The sequence below is a fragment of the Serinus canaria genome, chromosome Z, assembly GCF_022539315.1.
Source record: "Serinus canaria isolate serCan28SL12 chromosome Z, serCan2020, whole genome shotgun sequence".
NCBI classification, from domain to species: Eukaryota; Metazoa; Chordata; class Aves; order Passeriformes; family Fringillidae; genus Serinus; species Serinus canaria.
In genome coordinates this window covers 22356510-22373639 of record NC_066343.1, presented here as the reverse complement: position 1 = coordinate 22373639, position 17130 = coordinate 22356510, and the positions used below count along the sequence as shown (strand labels likewise).

Sequence of the window (17130 nt, the reverse complement as noted above, 5' to 3'; positions counted from 1 at the left end):
AAGCCTTACTCTTGGCTTGAGATTTATCTCCATTTAGGGGGTACAGAGATCATAAGGAATCTGGAAGCTTTCAGCAACTGATGTGGGGCGATTTGTGGTTTTGTTTTGTTTTTTTTTTCCCCAAATCATGTCTCTTCTAAAAAAAAGATTCAACCGCACCCATAAATTCTTGTAAAACAATAGAGTGAGGATATGGCCATTTGCTTTCTCATTTCTCTCCCTTGTGAGATTACATTTTCCCAAGAAAACAGGGAACTGATTGTGATGGCAGTTGGCTTCAGTAACTTTCCAGCCCCTTCCAGTTCTAATGGCTATAATGTGACTATTTAAAGGTAAACTATTAAACTATTTAAAGGAATCCTGCATGTAGCTCTTCAAGGGACCAGAGTGTGCTCATTTTCAGGGTCTGGCACAGACGGATCTAGCTCACTTCATTCTAGAGGGAACAGTGTTAAGAGTAGGATGGTAAGTTGTGTGGGCTCGGATGGTCTCTCTACAACGAGTGTTGGCTGTCTGGTGAGCACCTACCACAGCTTTCCTTTGCCTTTTGCAGCCATTCTGAGCAGCTGACACTTAAAAGACTGATCAACTCATTTCCTACTGTTTTTACCCCAGGATTACATTAAATGGTAATCTAAGGAGAAGGGTTGATAGGCTACATTACCTGCTTTACTTAAGGAAAACCCACAAATAAACACCATTTTTCTGTTGGGGGGGGGAGGGTTGCATTGGCAATGTAATTTGATCTCTGAAAGAATAATCTATGTCTTGATTTAGCTGTTAATACTGTTTTGGCTATAATCTATACCCTCATCAGTGTGATTTTCAGTACATGTACTTCTGAGCTTTTTTTCCTCAGAAGTGCTTTTGAACATATTACTTCATAAACATGAGATGAAGATTCCTGTTTGCATAACCATTTGCAGAAAAACTTTGTTACAACTGCTTTTTATGGAGATCTGGGCAGGTCAGCCAACATTCATGGTTAAGTGGCAAACATCTGTGCTCTGGATAAAACAACTGTCAAAAGAGATTATAATTATCCAGAAAAAATCTGTAACATGCATTTCACATAAATGAAATGTCTTTTGGGAGGGGAAAGTTTCCTATTTATCTTAAAATCAAATTGCTGTGAAAAACTGTGACTATTACTCAGAAAGTTTAGTCTTAGTAATGTAGTTATTTCCAGTTTGTGAAAAAAAAAAAGACACCAAAACCCAACAGAATAAGAAAACTTGAATTTGAAAGAAATTTTGAAATAATTATCCATTTTACTATTTTAACCTTTTCATGCTGAATTTTGCACACTGCAGTTGACATTATATTGCAGCTTTGTAATTCATATATAGTATTAAATATTATAAGTTAAAATGGGATTTCTTTTTATGTCTATAAAAACAAAGGAATAATATCTCCATACACACTATGTTAAAAAGCTTCTTTTTGCAATTACAATAGTGCTCCATCTGTGTAGCAAATCAAATTTTCCTAATGTTTAAACTACAAATTGCTGAAGTGACCTCTCTTTTCTTAGTACTTTCTTCTATTATTTAGAGTTCTGTTTTCTAATTTTAATTTTGAAAATTATGGGCAAGACACTCCTGAATCAATCCCCACTTTTTCTTGTGAGCTTGGGAAATACAGGTGCTGATGTGTATCTTATAACCATCTGTAAATTTCTATTTGCTAGCACAACACCAGTTTCTGGAGAAACATCCCTTACGGCATTTCTTTCTATTAGGGAGCAAATTGAAAAGAGGCGTCTTATAACTTTGGGATGTACCATAATTACACTGTATCAAACAAAGAAGCAGACTTTAAGAAAAATGTAATTAAGAAGGTACTTTGCTTGCCCAGCTTTCCCAAGCAAACAGAACTTATTTGCTATTTGTTGTTCTCTCCTCTGGGAAAGTCTTAGTATGGTAGGTGGAGGACAAAGGCAGAGCTTCCTACAGTTACTGTGATTTAGATTTAAATTATTTTTACATGTAAGGCCTTCCACTGTCTACTCTAAAAATCTTAACACTGAACCGTTTCCTTGGCTTTATGACAAATTAATTCCTATTTCAGTTTGCATTACATATTTGGGTTTAAAATGTGCTTTTATTGTGCACATAAATATGAGCAGAAACAAAACAGCAGCTGGCCTTGTGCATCATATCATACTTTCTAGATAGCTTGGGGTTTTTTCATTAGGTGTTTTGGTTTCTTAGTGGATATAATTCTGAGGCTTTCCATCAATTCAGGTCAATCTAAGAGAAAAATTGTTTGCTCTTCACTCAGTTGTTCTCCAGTTTCTGCTGGCACTCACGACAACCTAATGCTCTTCATTTGCAAGACATATGTGGGACATTTTGAAGTACATTTTTTCAGAATTCATTTATTGTTGATTTTTCTGATCAAGCTGCTGCTAACAGTTGAAAAATAGTTACATTTAAGTTGTGTGAGGGTTTTCTAATACAGGGAGTATGGTAGTGTAGATGGAATAAATCAGCTCAAGTAGGGCCCACATACCACCAACCCTTCTTCTCTTGTGTGAGAATACAAATGCACTAGTTATGCTCCATTACCAAATAGTGTTGAAAAACTACTTGGCTTTCTTGAGCAGGATTTACTATTTTATTTGGGGAATCTCTTTCAGTAGCTGGGCTTGGCTAGGGTTCTGAGAAGAAAGTCCCCTGGCTGTTGATAGCCTACAGTTAATTAAGGGTTTTTGTGACATGAAAGAACAGCCTTTCCCCATTCCAGAATCACTGAGCTGATGCTTTCAGCTTACTTCACTGACTGGAATGGAGATACTGTGTGCGTTTTTTTCTTTGTTTGTTAGGGGGTCAGTTTATTTCTATGGAGAGTGACAACTGTGTACAGTCTGCTGGCCTACTAAGAGGTTGCAGAAATAAAAGAGACTGAGGCCAACTGGCTTATTACCCCACGAGGCTTGGAGCCAGAGGGGGAATAAGTGCATGGGTCCACAGACATGACATGAGATCAGCTGTTCCTTTCAAGAGAGCTGGTTCTATATCTCAAGGATCTTGATAATTCAGCAATGGAAAAATTATCTCATCCTTGGAATTAAAGTGAGTCTCTTTGCCCAACCAAAAAGCTGTCTCAGTTACAGGCTGTCTAACTTGATTTCAGTGGTATGGACACTCCCAAAGGTACATTTGCTGTGCCATCATATGAGAAACTACTAGGGAAATGTGGAAAGAAAAGCTCAGCACTTTTCTGGGAGGAAGGACTGTGATGAGACAAAGATCTCATTAAGTTTGCTTTGCCATCCACACTGTGATAAGGACTGCTGCCTGCTGTAAGCACAGGCATTTAACTTTGTCTGAGTACAACAATATATTTAATCCTACAGTTCCAGTATTCCATGACACTGTAATCTATGGTTTGCCCCAAAACTAGCATGCAACAAAATATGGAAACAGGGAATGAGGCCCTTTAGAAAATAATATCAAAGAAAACTAGTCTTTCCTACTCTTCGGAGCTGGGAGAACCTTGGCTGGAGTGTTTTGACTTCCCTCCTCATTTCTCATTAGAAGAGCAAATGCTGAAGAGGAGTACAAGGTGTTTATGTTATTAGCTAGTTGATTGACTGTTCTCCATCTTGGTTCTAGACAGAAGGCAATTCCATACTTCATGTATTCTTGACTAAAATTGTTCTTTACTTATGTTGGGGAGGAATTCTCACCATGGAATACAGACTATTTAAACCTGTGGTGTTTTGCTTTCATTTGCATTCTTGGGATGGTTGGGATAGAAGCTGGCAGAGTGGGTATTTCTGAGACACAACTGGAACTCTGCTGTTAATCTAGGGGAAATGGATGTATGTTGTACACAGAGAAAACTTCTCTAAGATTGAGACTAAGAAGTGTAAAATGTCCTTGGTGGCAGCTTGAGAGGCCATTTTAGAAGGCACAGTTTAAAAGTAACTTACCTTTTGTACGTTACCTTTTTGCAACACTTTGTCTTCATTAAAGGAGATGCCTGGATTTATTCTATGAGCAGAACCTCGTGGGATTTTTAGCTGTTCTAAATCTCAGTATGGCTCTTAATTCAGGAAGCAAGTGGACCAAACAACTCAAGTTTTCTCAGGAAGCATTTCAAGTCTTCCATCAATTCATCAAAGATTCAAATCCTCCACAGAATCTGTTTACTTGTAACTTGATAGTAGAGTGAATATGTACCTGATTTCCACAGAATGTGAGATATGGTTATTTTCTAGTCTTTCTACTTCTTGTTTCAGTTCTTGTTTTTAGTCCTTGAGGGGTTTTACTGTCCTTTTTTCTTTTTTATATATATATATATTTTTTTTTTTCCTTCAAGGGAACCAGTGTAATGGATTTTTCATGAAGAATCGTCTAGGATGAAATAGTGTGGTTGTGTTTTGGGAGTAACACCATAACCTTTTGCTGGCACCTCCCTAACTTGTCACCACAGGATGCATTTTCAAAGCTGTAGATGTGCACAAGCAACTAATTTCTGCTTCAAAAGTTTGTTCTACTACTGTGTCACTTCATACCTGCTCAGCAGTCCACCAAGCCCTGACTGACCTAGAGCTTTGGTCTCCCTTAAATCCTAAGTTTCTGATGGAATCAAATGGAGAGCTTCCATAGCGCTCTACTTGTACCCCCTGCTTGAATTTTCCACTTAATTGACTGGTATGTGCAACAAATGCCAAAATTAATGTTTCTTGCCAAAACAGGGATATGAGACCTCCTGTGATGTGGGTTGTTGACAAAAGCTATAAAAATGTTTGCATTTACATTTGCAGTTGGTGCATAAGAATGTGTGCACTGTTTACTACACAGTAGGCTGCTCCTCAACATCTCATCAGGAAAGCTGCTTTTCAGGTTCTGAAGGTGACAAACAATGGATTCAATGGCAAAAAAATCCCCACTTACTAATTGCTGCAGACTCACAGAAAAATAAAAGAAGAAAAGAGAATGGTAGCTAGAATGGAAATACTGCTATATGCTGATATACTGCAGATGAAAGGAATCAATAGAAATATTATATTCGAACTATAAAGAACTTCTCAGTAGGGGTTTCTGAGTAGTTTCATCCAAGCACTTTTACTAAGGGAGTAATTACTATGGTAAGCTGGGCCATGCAGTTGGTTTCTGTGAGAATAACATGTGACCAGCTCAGGGCCTGAGACCCATCAATGTCCTCTGCACTGGCAGCCAGAAAATGGCTACAGAGAGGGAGAGGAGAAATGGGCAGGATGACCTGGCTGCAATCAGGGCGTCTTTGGTCACAGCAAAAAAATCTGTGTTCTCTAACCCAGGGACTTTTAGAGCACTAAGGCTACTGGAGGCACCATCTGTTGAAGGCTGTACTTTTGCAGTATTCAATGAAAAATGCTACAGTTTTTAACATGGATTCAATATCTAGTTCCCAGTCATGGCAGGAAATAATCTTCCCCTCCAATCATGTTTGTAGAGAAGTCTTTGTTCCCAGTGAATAGGCCTCTGCAAATCTCCATGAGCAAAACCATTTAGCAAGCAAATAAAGTACTTGGAAATTAGCTTCATAAAGATCCAAAAAGATCTTTTATCAATGTTAAAAATACAGAGTAAAAGCAAGTCTGTAAATTTTTTTATTCCCCCTAAATAAAAGTTTCCAAGGTGCTCACCATCTCCTGCAGCAGACAGCAGAAACCATTTCCAATGGGATTACGACTCCCGTAGTACCCACAACTGTGGGAGTCCCTAGTGCAAGCCCCTAGTTTACAAAAGACTTGTAAAAGAAAAAAAGCCAAACTAAATTATCTAACCTGTTAGCCAAAAGATGTTAGTACATACATCAAATTTTTTTCAGTGCACAGCACAAAAATTTACTGTTAATGGAAAGAACTTACCTGCTCCAGGCATTGAAACATTACAGGAAAGAATCATCACATTTCGTATTACAAGGTACTGTGTGGGGTTTTTGGCAAATTTTTCCTAGGAAAAAATGTCTGAAATGTCAGTATAAATGTTAATGATAAATATATGCTAGTTCACACTGCTCACCAAGAGACAAAATAAAGCAATTTTAGGTCCTCCTTTTTGAACAGATTTATTTTGTTAAACCCTGTCTGGCTGTGTTCGGAATGTGGATATCCTGCTATTATTCTTGCACTATGGCTCAATCACTGCAAACTCACTATGGCACCTGATCTTGGTTTGTGGCTTGACACCTACTGTGCTCATGTTTCCACCTACCATCATTTCAGTTTTGTAAGCAGCAGCAGTCCCATCATACCTTTTTTCAGATTGATACAGATATTTTCTGATAGCTGTATGACTTCTGGAACAAAGCTCTTCTGACTGCTAAAGGAACACATCAAACACCTTTACATCCAGAGTGGTTCTTTGTATTTTGCATCTTTTTAGTACAGACCAGTTTAACTTTAAAAACATAAAATATAGAACCGATGTACTGTCTTTTCTAGTGCACTTTATTTTGTGTTCTACAAAAGAAAACATCATTCTGTTGAGGAAACTCTTAATTGTGTCAAAATGTGAGCCCTCAATTGATTCTAATCCCATTCTAAGCACAAAAATAAGGTAGCTGTAAAAGTTCCTGACTCGTTAACAAGGCCTGTTTGTTTGGTATCTAAACAACAAATTCTGCTATAGAAATACCTCAGGGACTGATTTTATTTGGGCCATGTAACCACTCATTTCTAGGCAAATTCAAGAGTAAGTCTGTTCTTGAATAGCCTATCATCTGTACAGAGCAGGAGATGGAAGACTATGGAATGTCAAAAACTGCGGCTGAAATGGCTTGTTCAAGATCATTAAAGATCTGGTGGTAGACAGAATCAGCATTGAAAATGTACCCGGTTCTCTTAGGCCTTGTGCCCACAGATATGAGCTGCTCTAGATTAATACGGTTATGTAGGAAATTATGCAAATAAAATTGGTACTAAAAGGATGACCACTCAGTCCTTGTGGGTATTTCCAGTCTTTACCACGTGCTGCTTTCACAGCATCCTGGAGACTTCCCTGTCTTTTCCCAGGTGGGAACCCAATCCCACACTGTAGCAACAATAAACAAAACATTGAGTGTTGAGGAGGAACCAAAGCTCGCAGATGTTAAGGGCTCAATCTGTTACTTCCTCAGGAAGGGCAATTGCAATCTGACTCATGCTCTGCCCTCCTCCCCCCCCCCCCCCGCCAAGAAAAAGCCTCCTCCTGCTGCGAAGCTCAGCACAGCCAAACCACAATCAGCGATGTTCTCTCTGCAAAACACACCTAGTTGCACTGGGCCTCTCACTGCTGGGCAATTCGCTCTTCTACTGAGCTGCACTCAAATGACATAGACAAACTTCCGAAGCTAAATTACTTGTGAGGGTATTTAGTGCTATGACAGAATAAAATACCTTCAGCGCATTGGATTGTTTCTGCGCACAGTCAAGAATATCTCCCCACGCTTAAAACTTGTGATTGATTGTAGATTATTTATCTGGGGCAGTTTCCCTTGGCTGCCTTCAGATTTTTTTTTTTTCCCTGTCGTTTCCAGTAGTTTCCCTGTGGGAGGTACTATGGATGTGGGCACTTAGGGCAGGCTTACCGTAGCACGGGCTCGCTCTAGTGCCCACAGTGTAAATTGCAGCTGAAGCTTTCAAACCCCTGCAAGCCGAACTGTGACATAAAATCATAGACCACTAGTCTCTGTTCCCTCTGTTTCTAAAGGAGTGGATGCTACAGATGATTTGAGGTCAGAAATTATAATTTATTCCACTTTGGAAGTCTCCAAATAGCTGTCGCTCAGGAAACTATCACCTTTTTTTAGTGTAGACAGTAAGGCATTTACAGCCAAGAAAATAACCAGGCAGCAAAACAATTTTTTCTTTCTATTAGCTCCAGAAATAATCCAAAGTTTACAAGAGTGGTTAATAATGAATTAAAGTTCATCTGTGCAGAGGGAATATGTAGACGATTTCCAAAAAAAATAATGCAGTGCATTTCTTGCACAATCAATCCTCTGTTCCCTGAAGAGCCCCTTAGCTTTAAGCATTGGCCCTATGAAATGCCAGAACAATTACATTCTGAATAACACTGTCTCACATAACACCTGCAATAATATAATGATTAAGTGTGTATATTCGTACTTAATCCACTGGCTGGTTCAACTAGACACAATGCACTCTGCTACTCTTTGTGCCTCACTCCGTTCTCCTTTGCTTCCGCAGGGGTCACTCCCACAGGCCGCAGCTCTTCATGACCCGGCTCCAGCGTGGGTCCCTCCCACAGCCTGCATTCCTTTAGGAACAGGCTGCTCCAGTCCCCAACGGAGTCACAAGTCCTGCCAGCAAACCTGTTCCAGAGTGAACCTCCATGGGGTGTCTTCTCCACAGGCTCCAGGGAATCTGGTGCTGGACCACCCGCCCTGATTCCTTCTTCAGTGGGTGTCTGCAGGGCTGTTTCTCCTTCAGCTTCCCCACTCTTCCACAATTGCTGCAAAACGCCTTTTATAATTTCTTAGGCACGTTCCCAGAGGCACCACTGGCACCCCTTCTGAGGGTCTTTAGCCGTGCCAGGCAGTGGGTCCTTTGGATCCAGTGGGAATGCTGTGCTGGGCCTGGGAATGCCTGCAAGCCCCGGGGCGCCTGCACCCAGCACCGCCCTCTGCACTCGGGCAGCCGAAGTCCGCGGAGCAAAGAAGGGGCGGTGTATTGCACTTTCACTGCTCAATACAGAGCTCCCAGGGCTCTGGGAAAGCAGTGTTTCCATTGGGAAATTGTAAAATAGAGGGAGAGAAAAATTGCACACCGTGGACAAGATAACTGTAGATTAACTTTAAACGGAGGCGTGATGCCTTATGGCAGGGTAGCCTGGTCTCGCAATCCAGCCCAGCAATGGCCTTGCTGGGCATGCGGACAGGACAGGACAGTCTGCTCTTTCCTATCTTTCACAGCAGCCAGCCTGGGAAAGCAGGGCTAGATCCTGGGCCTGATTGCCTCCATCCTTAGCCCCTCCTTGCCCTCTGCATCCCTTCCTTACCCTTCTCATCCCTTGTCTTCCCGATATCCTTCCCTCCCCCCTGTTCCCCATCCCTTCCCCTTTCCCATCCATTCCTCTCCCTATATTCTTCCTCATCCCTGCCTTTCCCCTCCCCTAACCCTTTCTCTCATCTCCTTCTCCCTTCTCTCTCCTCCATTGCCCATCCCTTCCTTTTGCATGGAAAAATCACGCTATGAAAAGCCGGTGTCCATAAAGGAGACAGAAGAGTCCTGCAAATTTATTTGAATAAAAGGATAGAGTTCACTGGGGCACATATCTGCAGGATTTTATCTCGAGGTTTTGGAGGGTGCAGCCTCCTTTTATTGTAAACTCCAGGTTGCATGTTGCCCTCTTTATTTCCCCATCTCCTGAGGTACTAGGAAGGTACAGCCTTCCTGAACCCCCTAGCTCATTTCCTTTCTTGAACCTGGCATTTTACCCCAAAGTTCAGAAATACAAGCTTAAACAGACCCTTGTCTATTTCAGGAGTCAAGCTGTCTGGGCTCTGCCTGCAGCTTGAAGTTAATAGCGACATTAAGACCAAATTCAAGGACGTTAACACCTATACTTCCGTGCATCAAATTGTTTGTAAAGACATTAGCACACATCTTCCTTCCCTTCCCTTCCCTTCCCTTCCCTTCCCTTCCCTTCCCTTCCCTTCCCTTCCCTTCCCTTCCCTTCCCTTCCCTTCCCTTCCCTTCCCTTCCCTTCCCTTCCCTTCCCTGTCCCTTCCCTTCCCTTCCCTTCCCTTCCCTTCCCTTCCCTTCCCTTCCTTCTCCCTTCCCTTCTCCCTTCCCTTTCCCTTCCCTTTTCCCTTCCCTTTTCCCTTCCCTTTTCCCTTCCCTTTTCCCTTCCCTTTTCCCTTCCCTTCCCTTTTCCCTTCCCTTCCCTTTTCCCTTCCCTTTTCCCTTCCCTTCCCCATCTCTTCCTCTCCCTGCTTTCTTTCCCTCTCCTCATCCCATCCCATCTCCCCTTCTTTTACACAATCCTTCCTCGCCTCTCCTTCCCCCTTCCTTCCTATCCCCTCGTTCCCGCCCCTCCCTTCCCCACCTTTACCTCTCCCTTCCCCACCTTTTCCTCTCCCCTCCCCATCCCTTCCTCTCCTCTTCCGTTCCTCTGCCCATCCCACCGCACACTACAGTTCCCAGCAGGCGGTGCTGCTGGCGCATGCGCCTTGCGGGCGCACCTCCCCGCCCGGGTTGTCCCTCCCGCGGGTGGGCCGGGGCCGGGCACTGGGACCGGGACCAGGCTGTCGGGCCGAGCGGCGCGGAGCGGAGAGGAGCGGAGCGATGGCGGCGGCGGGGCTGAGGTTCGACGGGCGGGTGGTGCTGGTGACAGGCGCCGGAGGAGGTGAGCGCCGGCCGGGGTTTCTGCACCCGCGGCAGACGGCGGAACTGCTCGGGGGAAGCCCGGGCGGTGCGGGCTCCGCGGAGCCGCCACTGCCCGCGGCCCGGGCAGGTGCCCCGGGGGCGGCTGGTCCGGCTTCGGGGGAGAAAGCGGGTTGTGTCCGCAGAGGAGAAAAGCGGGGCTGTGGGGGAGGTGCTGTCCGTGCCGTCCCTGGCCGTGCCAAGGGTGTACAGGGGTCAGGGCCGTGCCTCCTGCTACCGTCCGAGGCCGGCTCGGCGCTGCCCACGCTGGGAACCCCTCCGAATGTGGGGCATTTCTGATGTTCAAACACACGCGGGGAGCAGCACCGCTGCGCCCCTCTCAGCAGTAGATGTCCTCCTCCAGGCGCTGTCCTGGTATCCTAATTCCTTCCACCCGAGCCTCGGACGTAGCGTCTGAGGCGTGTGACCCGTGTGTTTTGGCACAGTGCTGCTGTAGCAGGGCTTTCATGTGTGCCATCAGTGTTGCAGAAAGCAGCCGCCCTCCTGCTGCTGCCTTCCAGGCCCGCCTTGCTCCCGGAGCTGCCTGCGGGCAGGTGGGAGCGGGAGGGAGAGAGCTCTGCCCGCAAGCAGGGCTGGCCTGCGCTGTTGGTGGTCTTTTCATGCCTCCGGGGAACGTGGTCTGCCGTGGAATGCTTGGTTTTGCCAGGAAATGTTTTGGTGTTTGTTGTTATGGCGTGGGTTGGTTGGTTGGGGCTTTTTGTTGTTTGTTTCTTCGTCCTTTGATTTTTATTTTTTTTTTCTTTCTCTGCGTCCATGCTTTGACCTTTGACTACTCTGGTAGTTGACCAAAAATACGGGCTGTCAGTGTGGATGAGTGAGAGGCAAAGTTTGTGTTTGTGACGAGCTCTTTAGGAAACTTGTTTAGCCATACTCTGAAAAGGTTCTGCCCTCCTCACAGTGGAGTTTTGCTCTCATTTTGTGGTGCCGCACATAGCCAGAGGAATAATTTTGGGGTCCTAGATTAAGTGATGTCTTGTGAAGAAGATGTTTTGAAAAGCACTGAACAGTCCATGTACATCACCTGAAAGTGACCAACGTGATAATAATTGAGACCAGGTTTTTTTAATGGTGCTTTTCTACTTTTTCCAAATCTGTACTTGTGGCCTTTGCCCTATATAGTAAGTTTCACTGAAGAACAGGTTAAGACCTTGCATAATAGCAAAACTGTGGCAGTAATAAAGCTTCCAGAAAGTATTGCACTGAGTAAAAGTTACAAGTCATAAGTGTGTGTACAGTGACCCTTGTACTTATAGGGTTAGACTGCTTGAAAATGGTTTGTTAATAGAGAAAATTCCTTTTGTATGCTTTATTTCACAACAGCTTTTTAGTGAGTATTGATTAAATTTAAGCCAAGATTAAGGGAGGTCCTGTTATTTACAGATTAGTTCTCATTTTGCCTTTATTTAATTTACATCACCGTAGTTAGATTGCACTACTAATAGGATTGTTTTTCAGCATCGATTTTTTGGATGCTGATAAACAGATCAGAACTGGGAATTTATGTAGATATCTGAATCACTCATTTGTGTAAAAGTGATACCTGTTTTCATATACACATGTATCTGAAAAGTGTTTCTTTTCACTTTGAGCAGATTCTCTGTGAATTACTGTGTTGGACATTGTTTATGCAACCTTGGTTTTTTTTGAGGTTAGTTTTGATTCTCAAACGTTCAATCCTTACTTAGCAGTTGAGAAGACTAGCTCATAAAGCATGGCCTGAGTTTTGTGCACTTCTCAGTGGCTTTTGAAAACAATAGGACTTGGGATGTATGAGAAGTTGGGTGTATAGGCACCTCACATGTGAAACTCTCGGTTGCAGAGGCCTAAGGGAGTCTTAAGGAAATTTTCAACTTATTGCTGTGAGATTATTGTGCTCCAAAACAGTATATACAGTTCTTATTCCCCCCCCCTTTTTTTTTTTTGAGAAGTGGTTTTGAATGTCCAAGTGAGGTGCAAAGAGGTAGTTTGTATTCTGAGAAATTTCCTTCTGACTGATGATTTTTTGATCATTCCAGTCTCCATTTTTTTGAAATGAATAAAAAAAGAATCAGTGCTATTAATCCCAACAATTTTTGATTGGTACAGTGGATAGTATATCTGTAGATCATTTATTGCAATGAGTGCCAAACACCACTAGAATCTAAGCCAGAGTAAAGGTTCAAGACCCTTGCTTTTGTTTATAATGCAGAAATGACAGTCTTCTCTTGGGACAGGTGAACTATGTATCTGTTTGGTTAACTGAGTCATTAGGCAGTCCTTTGTATCCTCATGATTTTGTCAATATATCTTCAGTCACAGTTAAATTTTGTTCAGTTTCTTTTTCAAATCTTAACTTTAACTAGAAAAGTATCTTATTCACTTAGTATGTAATTAATTAACTTGAAACATACCTCCTTCTTCAGTGTTACCTTAGGACCTTAAAGGTTCTTCCTTTCAAATATATTTTTCTATCACAAGCACCAATTCAGCAGCATACAGCTTTCCCAGATGCTTTGGTTGAATCCGATAATGAAGAGTAAGCCTGGTTTGTTTGGGGTTTTTTTCTCTTGACTGGAAGTTTTACTTACTGTTTATGTAGTGTTTGTTTACTTTTATGTTTTGTTCTTATAGAAGATTTTGAGCTCCTGGGGGAAATAATGTTTTACTTTGAACCTGCAAGGTGTTTGTGTTGAATTGGTGCATTTTTCTTGATGTGATTCATTTTTGTGTAGCTTTTGTCTGAATTGTGATCCAGGAAACAAATTCACTCTTTTTTTTAACTTCTTTTTTTTTTAAACTAGGTTTGGGCAGAGCATATGCTCTGGCTTTTGCTGAAAGAGGAGCTTCAGTAGTTGGTAAGTTTTATCTTAACTAACTTGATCTAGACAGTAACCTTTGCCTTTTCACATAGCTTGCATTTGACAGTCCATGCCCTTTTTGTCAGTAACCTTTGTTATTTAATGGTTTTCTGTCTTATCTTTTGCTGTTTAATTTTGCCTCTAAGCTTTATTTTATTTTGCAAGAAGTTGCCCAAGTTTGTCAAAGGGCTTACCTTTGCTGGAAAGCCAGTTGGAGTCAGATAATTTCCTAGATTTAACTTTCATGTATGCATACAAGTCTTTACTGCAATCTGTGGCCAGAGAGTGTGTTGTCTTAGGTAAATTCTGCTCAGAATCTTCCAATATGACCATTTGAATATGTGAATATGTTGTCTTGTAATGATTTCTCCCAAGAAAGAAGTTACTGAAATGTAACTCAATAGCATTGTTTCTTTCTGCAGCTCATGGGACAGCAGAGCCATCTGGTCTTGGTGTCAGTGCCAAATTGCTGTCAGTAATATCTGGTGGTTTTGTAGTTCCTTTGTTGAACCTTAGCAGGGCATAATTAATTGTGAAAAATGCTGTATCACAAGGCAGTCCTGAAGGTTAAGTTGTATTTTGGGTACTCACCCACTGGCAGTCAGCATTGCTGTTTTTAGATTAGCTCTTAGGAAAAATCTATTCACTGAATGGGTTGTCAGGGACTGGAACAGGCCAGAGAAGTGATTGACTGACCACCCCTGGAAGTATTTAATAGATGTGTAGATATGGCACATGGTTTACTCCTGGACTTGGCAGTGTTATGTTAATGGTTGGACTTAACCTTGCAAGATGTTTCCAACCTAAATGGTTCTGTGATTTTATGATTTTGCTGCCTGTGAACGAATTTGTATAGGTACTGTTGATGAGTTCAAGATTAAATGCTTAAAGAGATTATGGACAAGACCTTGCTCACTGGTTTTGTTTGTAATTTTCTAATGACAATGCCAATCTCAGTTTACAAAATTTAATGAACATTGTTTGGTTTTAATTCATTTGGTTTAATTCATTGATTAAAAATGAGTGTAGACAACTTCAAAAAAAATTGAGTGTTTTTTTCTTATTTTGTTTCTGTTAATTGCCATCTTTGATACTTGCTGTATGGGCATGAATAATTCACATCCAGTTCTTATTTAGCAAAAATTATGTCACTAAAGCAGTCCAGATATTTTGTATTGACTCTGTAGATGGTGGTGGTCTTACTTTCCAGAATGATCTGAAAGAAAATGTATTCTGTTGCCTGACCACAGCTAATGCTTCTTTATCTCTTGGCCTTGTTATGTAATAACTAAACAGTAAGTTAAGAATTGACTGTAAGGGCAGCTTCTTGTTTCCTTTTGGAAACTTCACCACAGATCAACTTGTCTTGCAATATTACCTCTACATGCTTGTATTTCTTTCTCTTGTTCTCTTACAAATCTGACTTCAAAGAACAGAAACTACTTGTATAAATATTTAGTTTTTTAAAACTCAGGCAGATATGAGGCTCATATCTGCCTTGTCTCTTTAAAACAAATTCCCTTTTATAAGTTGTGGAAATAAAGGTATGTTGTATGTTGGGCTTAAAATAATGTTATTTCTCGATTTTTTTGTTAGGGGATTTTTTCATTGTTCTATCACACTCATGAAGTTACTATTTTTAAAGCCTATAATAGCTCAATTCTTTCTTGCATACTCATTTTTGTTTCAAATCCATTAGTGCATGTGCTCAGATTAAGGAACTTTGCCACCTCTGAAAATTTTATCAAATATTTAATTAAGTTTTTGTCAGCAAATTGCTATTGAAGTGTGGAATAAGGATATATAAACTTATCTGTGGTAGAGAGTTGTAAGGTCTTAACAGGACTGAATGGTTTGTGTATGTTTACCACCCAAATTGTTCACTCTTCTTTCCCACGTGTTGTTCCTGATTCTCTTTCCTTTAATACCATGGATGTTGCAGACTGAGCAGTTTGCCTGCATTTCCTACCCTAACACATCACTACACTCAGAAATTTTCCTTAATTCTTTTCACTTGAATTGTGTTGGCTGCCTGTTTGGATTGTTAGATATTGATCTGTTAGCTTGGAGATTTTTTGTCTCCTTTGTTTTTTGCATCATTGTTAAGGTACTTGTACTTCCTGCTTAAGGCTGGACATTTTTGTGTTTGGTTTGTTTAAGCTTGGTTGTTCTTTCTGGGTTTTTTTTTTTTTTTTTTTTTTTTTTGTTTTTTTTGTTTTTTTTTTTTTTGACATGTCCCTCCTATTTTGATGTTCACTTCTGGACTTTGGCATTTTTATTTACTCACAAATTTTCTGCCCTGTGTCTGCATTTCTCTTGAAGTGCTGCACGCAAAGCCTCATCCAGATGAGGCTTCTTGATCTGGATAATGCAGAGTGATTTTGTGGTGTGTCCTGCAAGTCATGTTCCTGTTTACATGGAGAGTTAAAAAAACAAAGCACAACATGGGTCTATTTCATTTTGTCATGATACAGCAGACTTGGCATTGCTGTTTTTCATCAAGACCATCAAGAATATCTTGCATATTTGGTGGATTTTACTGTGTCTGGCTTCTTGAGGTTAGAAGGCAGAAACTGGAATTCACTATAGCAAAAGACTGTTTAGCAGAATATCAGTGTTGCATGTAAATTCAGTCAATTCTGGCTTTTTTACAATTCCATTTTGAACCTATTTAAACAGCTTACAGTTTTTTTAATTTTTTTGTCTAAATACAATGTTTTTATGGGATTTTTGGGAGTGTTTTGTTCCCCTGGTAGTTCTGTGAAGCTGTGGGATGTGCAGGAGTGCAGCAGAGTGTGGAAACATTACATTCCAGCTGCCATTAGTGACGTGTGCCCCAGTGCGGAGAACAGCCTGGAACAGCTAGCTGTATGTGTCAGGTGGGCCTGTTGGCCCACAGGAGCAGCATCTGAAGCTCCAGAGCAGGCACTTCTCACTTTGTTCAGACCACTGGATCTCGTCTGCGGTGGTGTTGACTAGTAACAGTTGAGCTACTCTATTAACAGGATTAAAGTCTTGCCAGTCTTGCTTATGGTTCATGCAGTAGTTAGAGACTGGAATAAATTGCCTGTGATTGGGGTATAATCTAAATCTTTGTCTCTGAGCTACAACACAATTACAGAGATAGCCTGGGCAGGGCAAGCAAGTTGAATACATGGTGGAGGGGCAGAAAAAGTTTCTGTTTTCCATGTTATTTAAAGAAAAAGAGGTAATGTATGTTGCATTTCTTTAAAAAAAAAAATCATATGTCATACTATTTTTCTGTTGTCACCTGTGGTTCTCAGTAAGATCCAGATGCAACAGGCTTTATTAATACTTCTTATAACATCTAGTGTGATAATAAGGTAAGAACAGACCATGAAGTCTGAGTGTTAACAACAAAAATTTCATTTCTTTGTCATGCACAGTGAATGATCTTGGAGGTGATTTTAAGGGATACGGCAAAAGCTCCTCAGCTGCTGACAAAGTTGTCGATGAAATCAGAGCAAAAGGAGGGAAAGCAGTACCCAATTATGGTACGTTATTTTTCCAGATGAGTGTAATGCTTTATCTGTAGGAATAGTGGACATGTTAAATGAAACGTTGATGCTGCTTAGTGAAAGATTACAGCCAGCTTACCTTTAACAAATAAATTAAACAGGTGTGCTGTCAGGTGGAGTGGGGAGACAGATGCTAAAAGCAGGTGCATTAATTGCCTCATTTAATTAAGATTTGTCTACTGATGCCCTTCTCTTTTATCTCATGTTTTAGCATTGAAGTATTAAGCAGCCATTCATCCGCAGTCTTCAGACGCTAAATGGCAATGGATAGTTCTTGCTTGCTTTGCTTTGTGGTTTTCTTGCAATCACAAATGTTGTGCCATTTAGATTTGCTGTGTGGGATTTGCTTTAGGCCACATGCAGATAA

The 17130-nt window shown here is 41.3% G+C and overlaps 1 protein-coding gene across 2 annotated transcripts in view; it reads left to right on the top strand.

The window, feature by feature from the left end:
* Positions 1-10191: 10191 nt before the first annotated feature.
* Positions 10192-17130, top strand: part of HSD17B4 (hydroxysteroid 17-beta dehydrogenase 4) — a 63567-nt gene continuing 56628 nt past the window's right edge. Inside the window, exons 1-3 of one of the 2 annotated variants that reach the window (XM_009096355.3) lie at positions 10192-10349; positions 13168-13221; positions 16632-16739. In XM_009096355.3, coding sequence (XP_009094603.2) covers positions 10289-10349; positions 13168-13221; positions 16632-16739 — 223 coding nt within the window. In that variant the 5' untranslated portion in view covers positions 10192-10288. Of the gene's footprint in view, positions 10350-12877; positions 12903-13167; positions 13222-16631; positions 16740-17130 lie in introns of those variants that run through there. The other variant, XM_018921215.3, reaches the window with a different exon arrangement.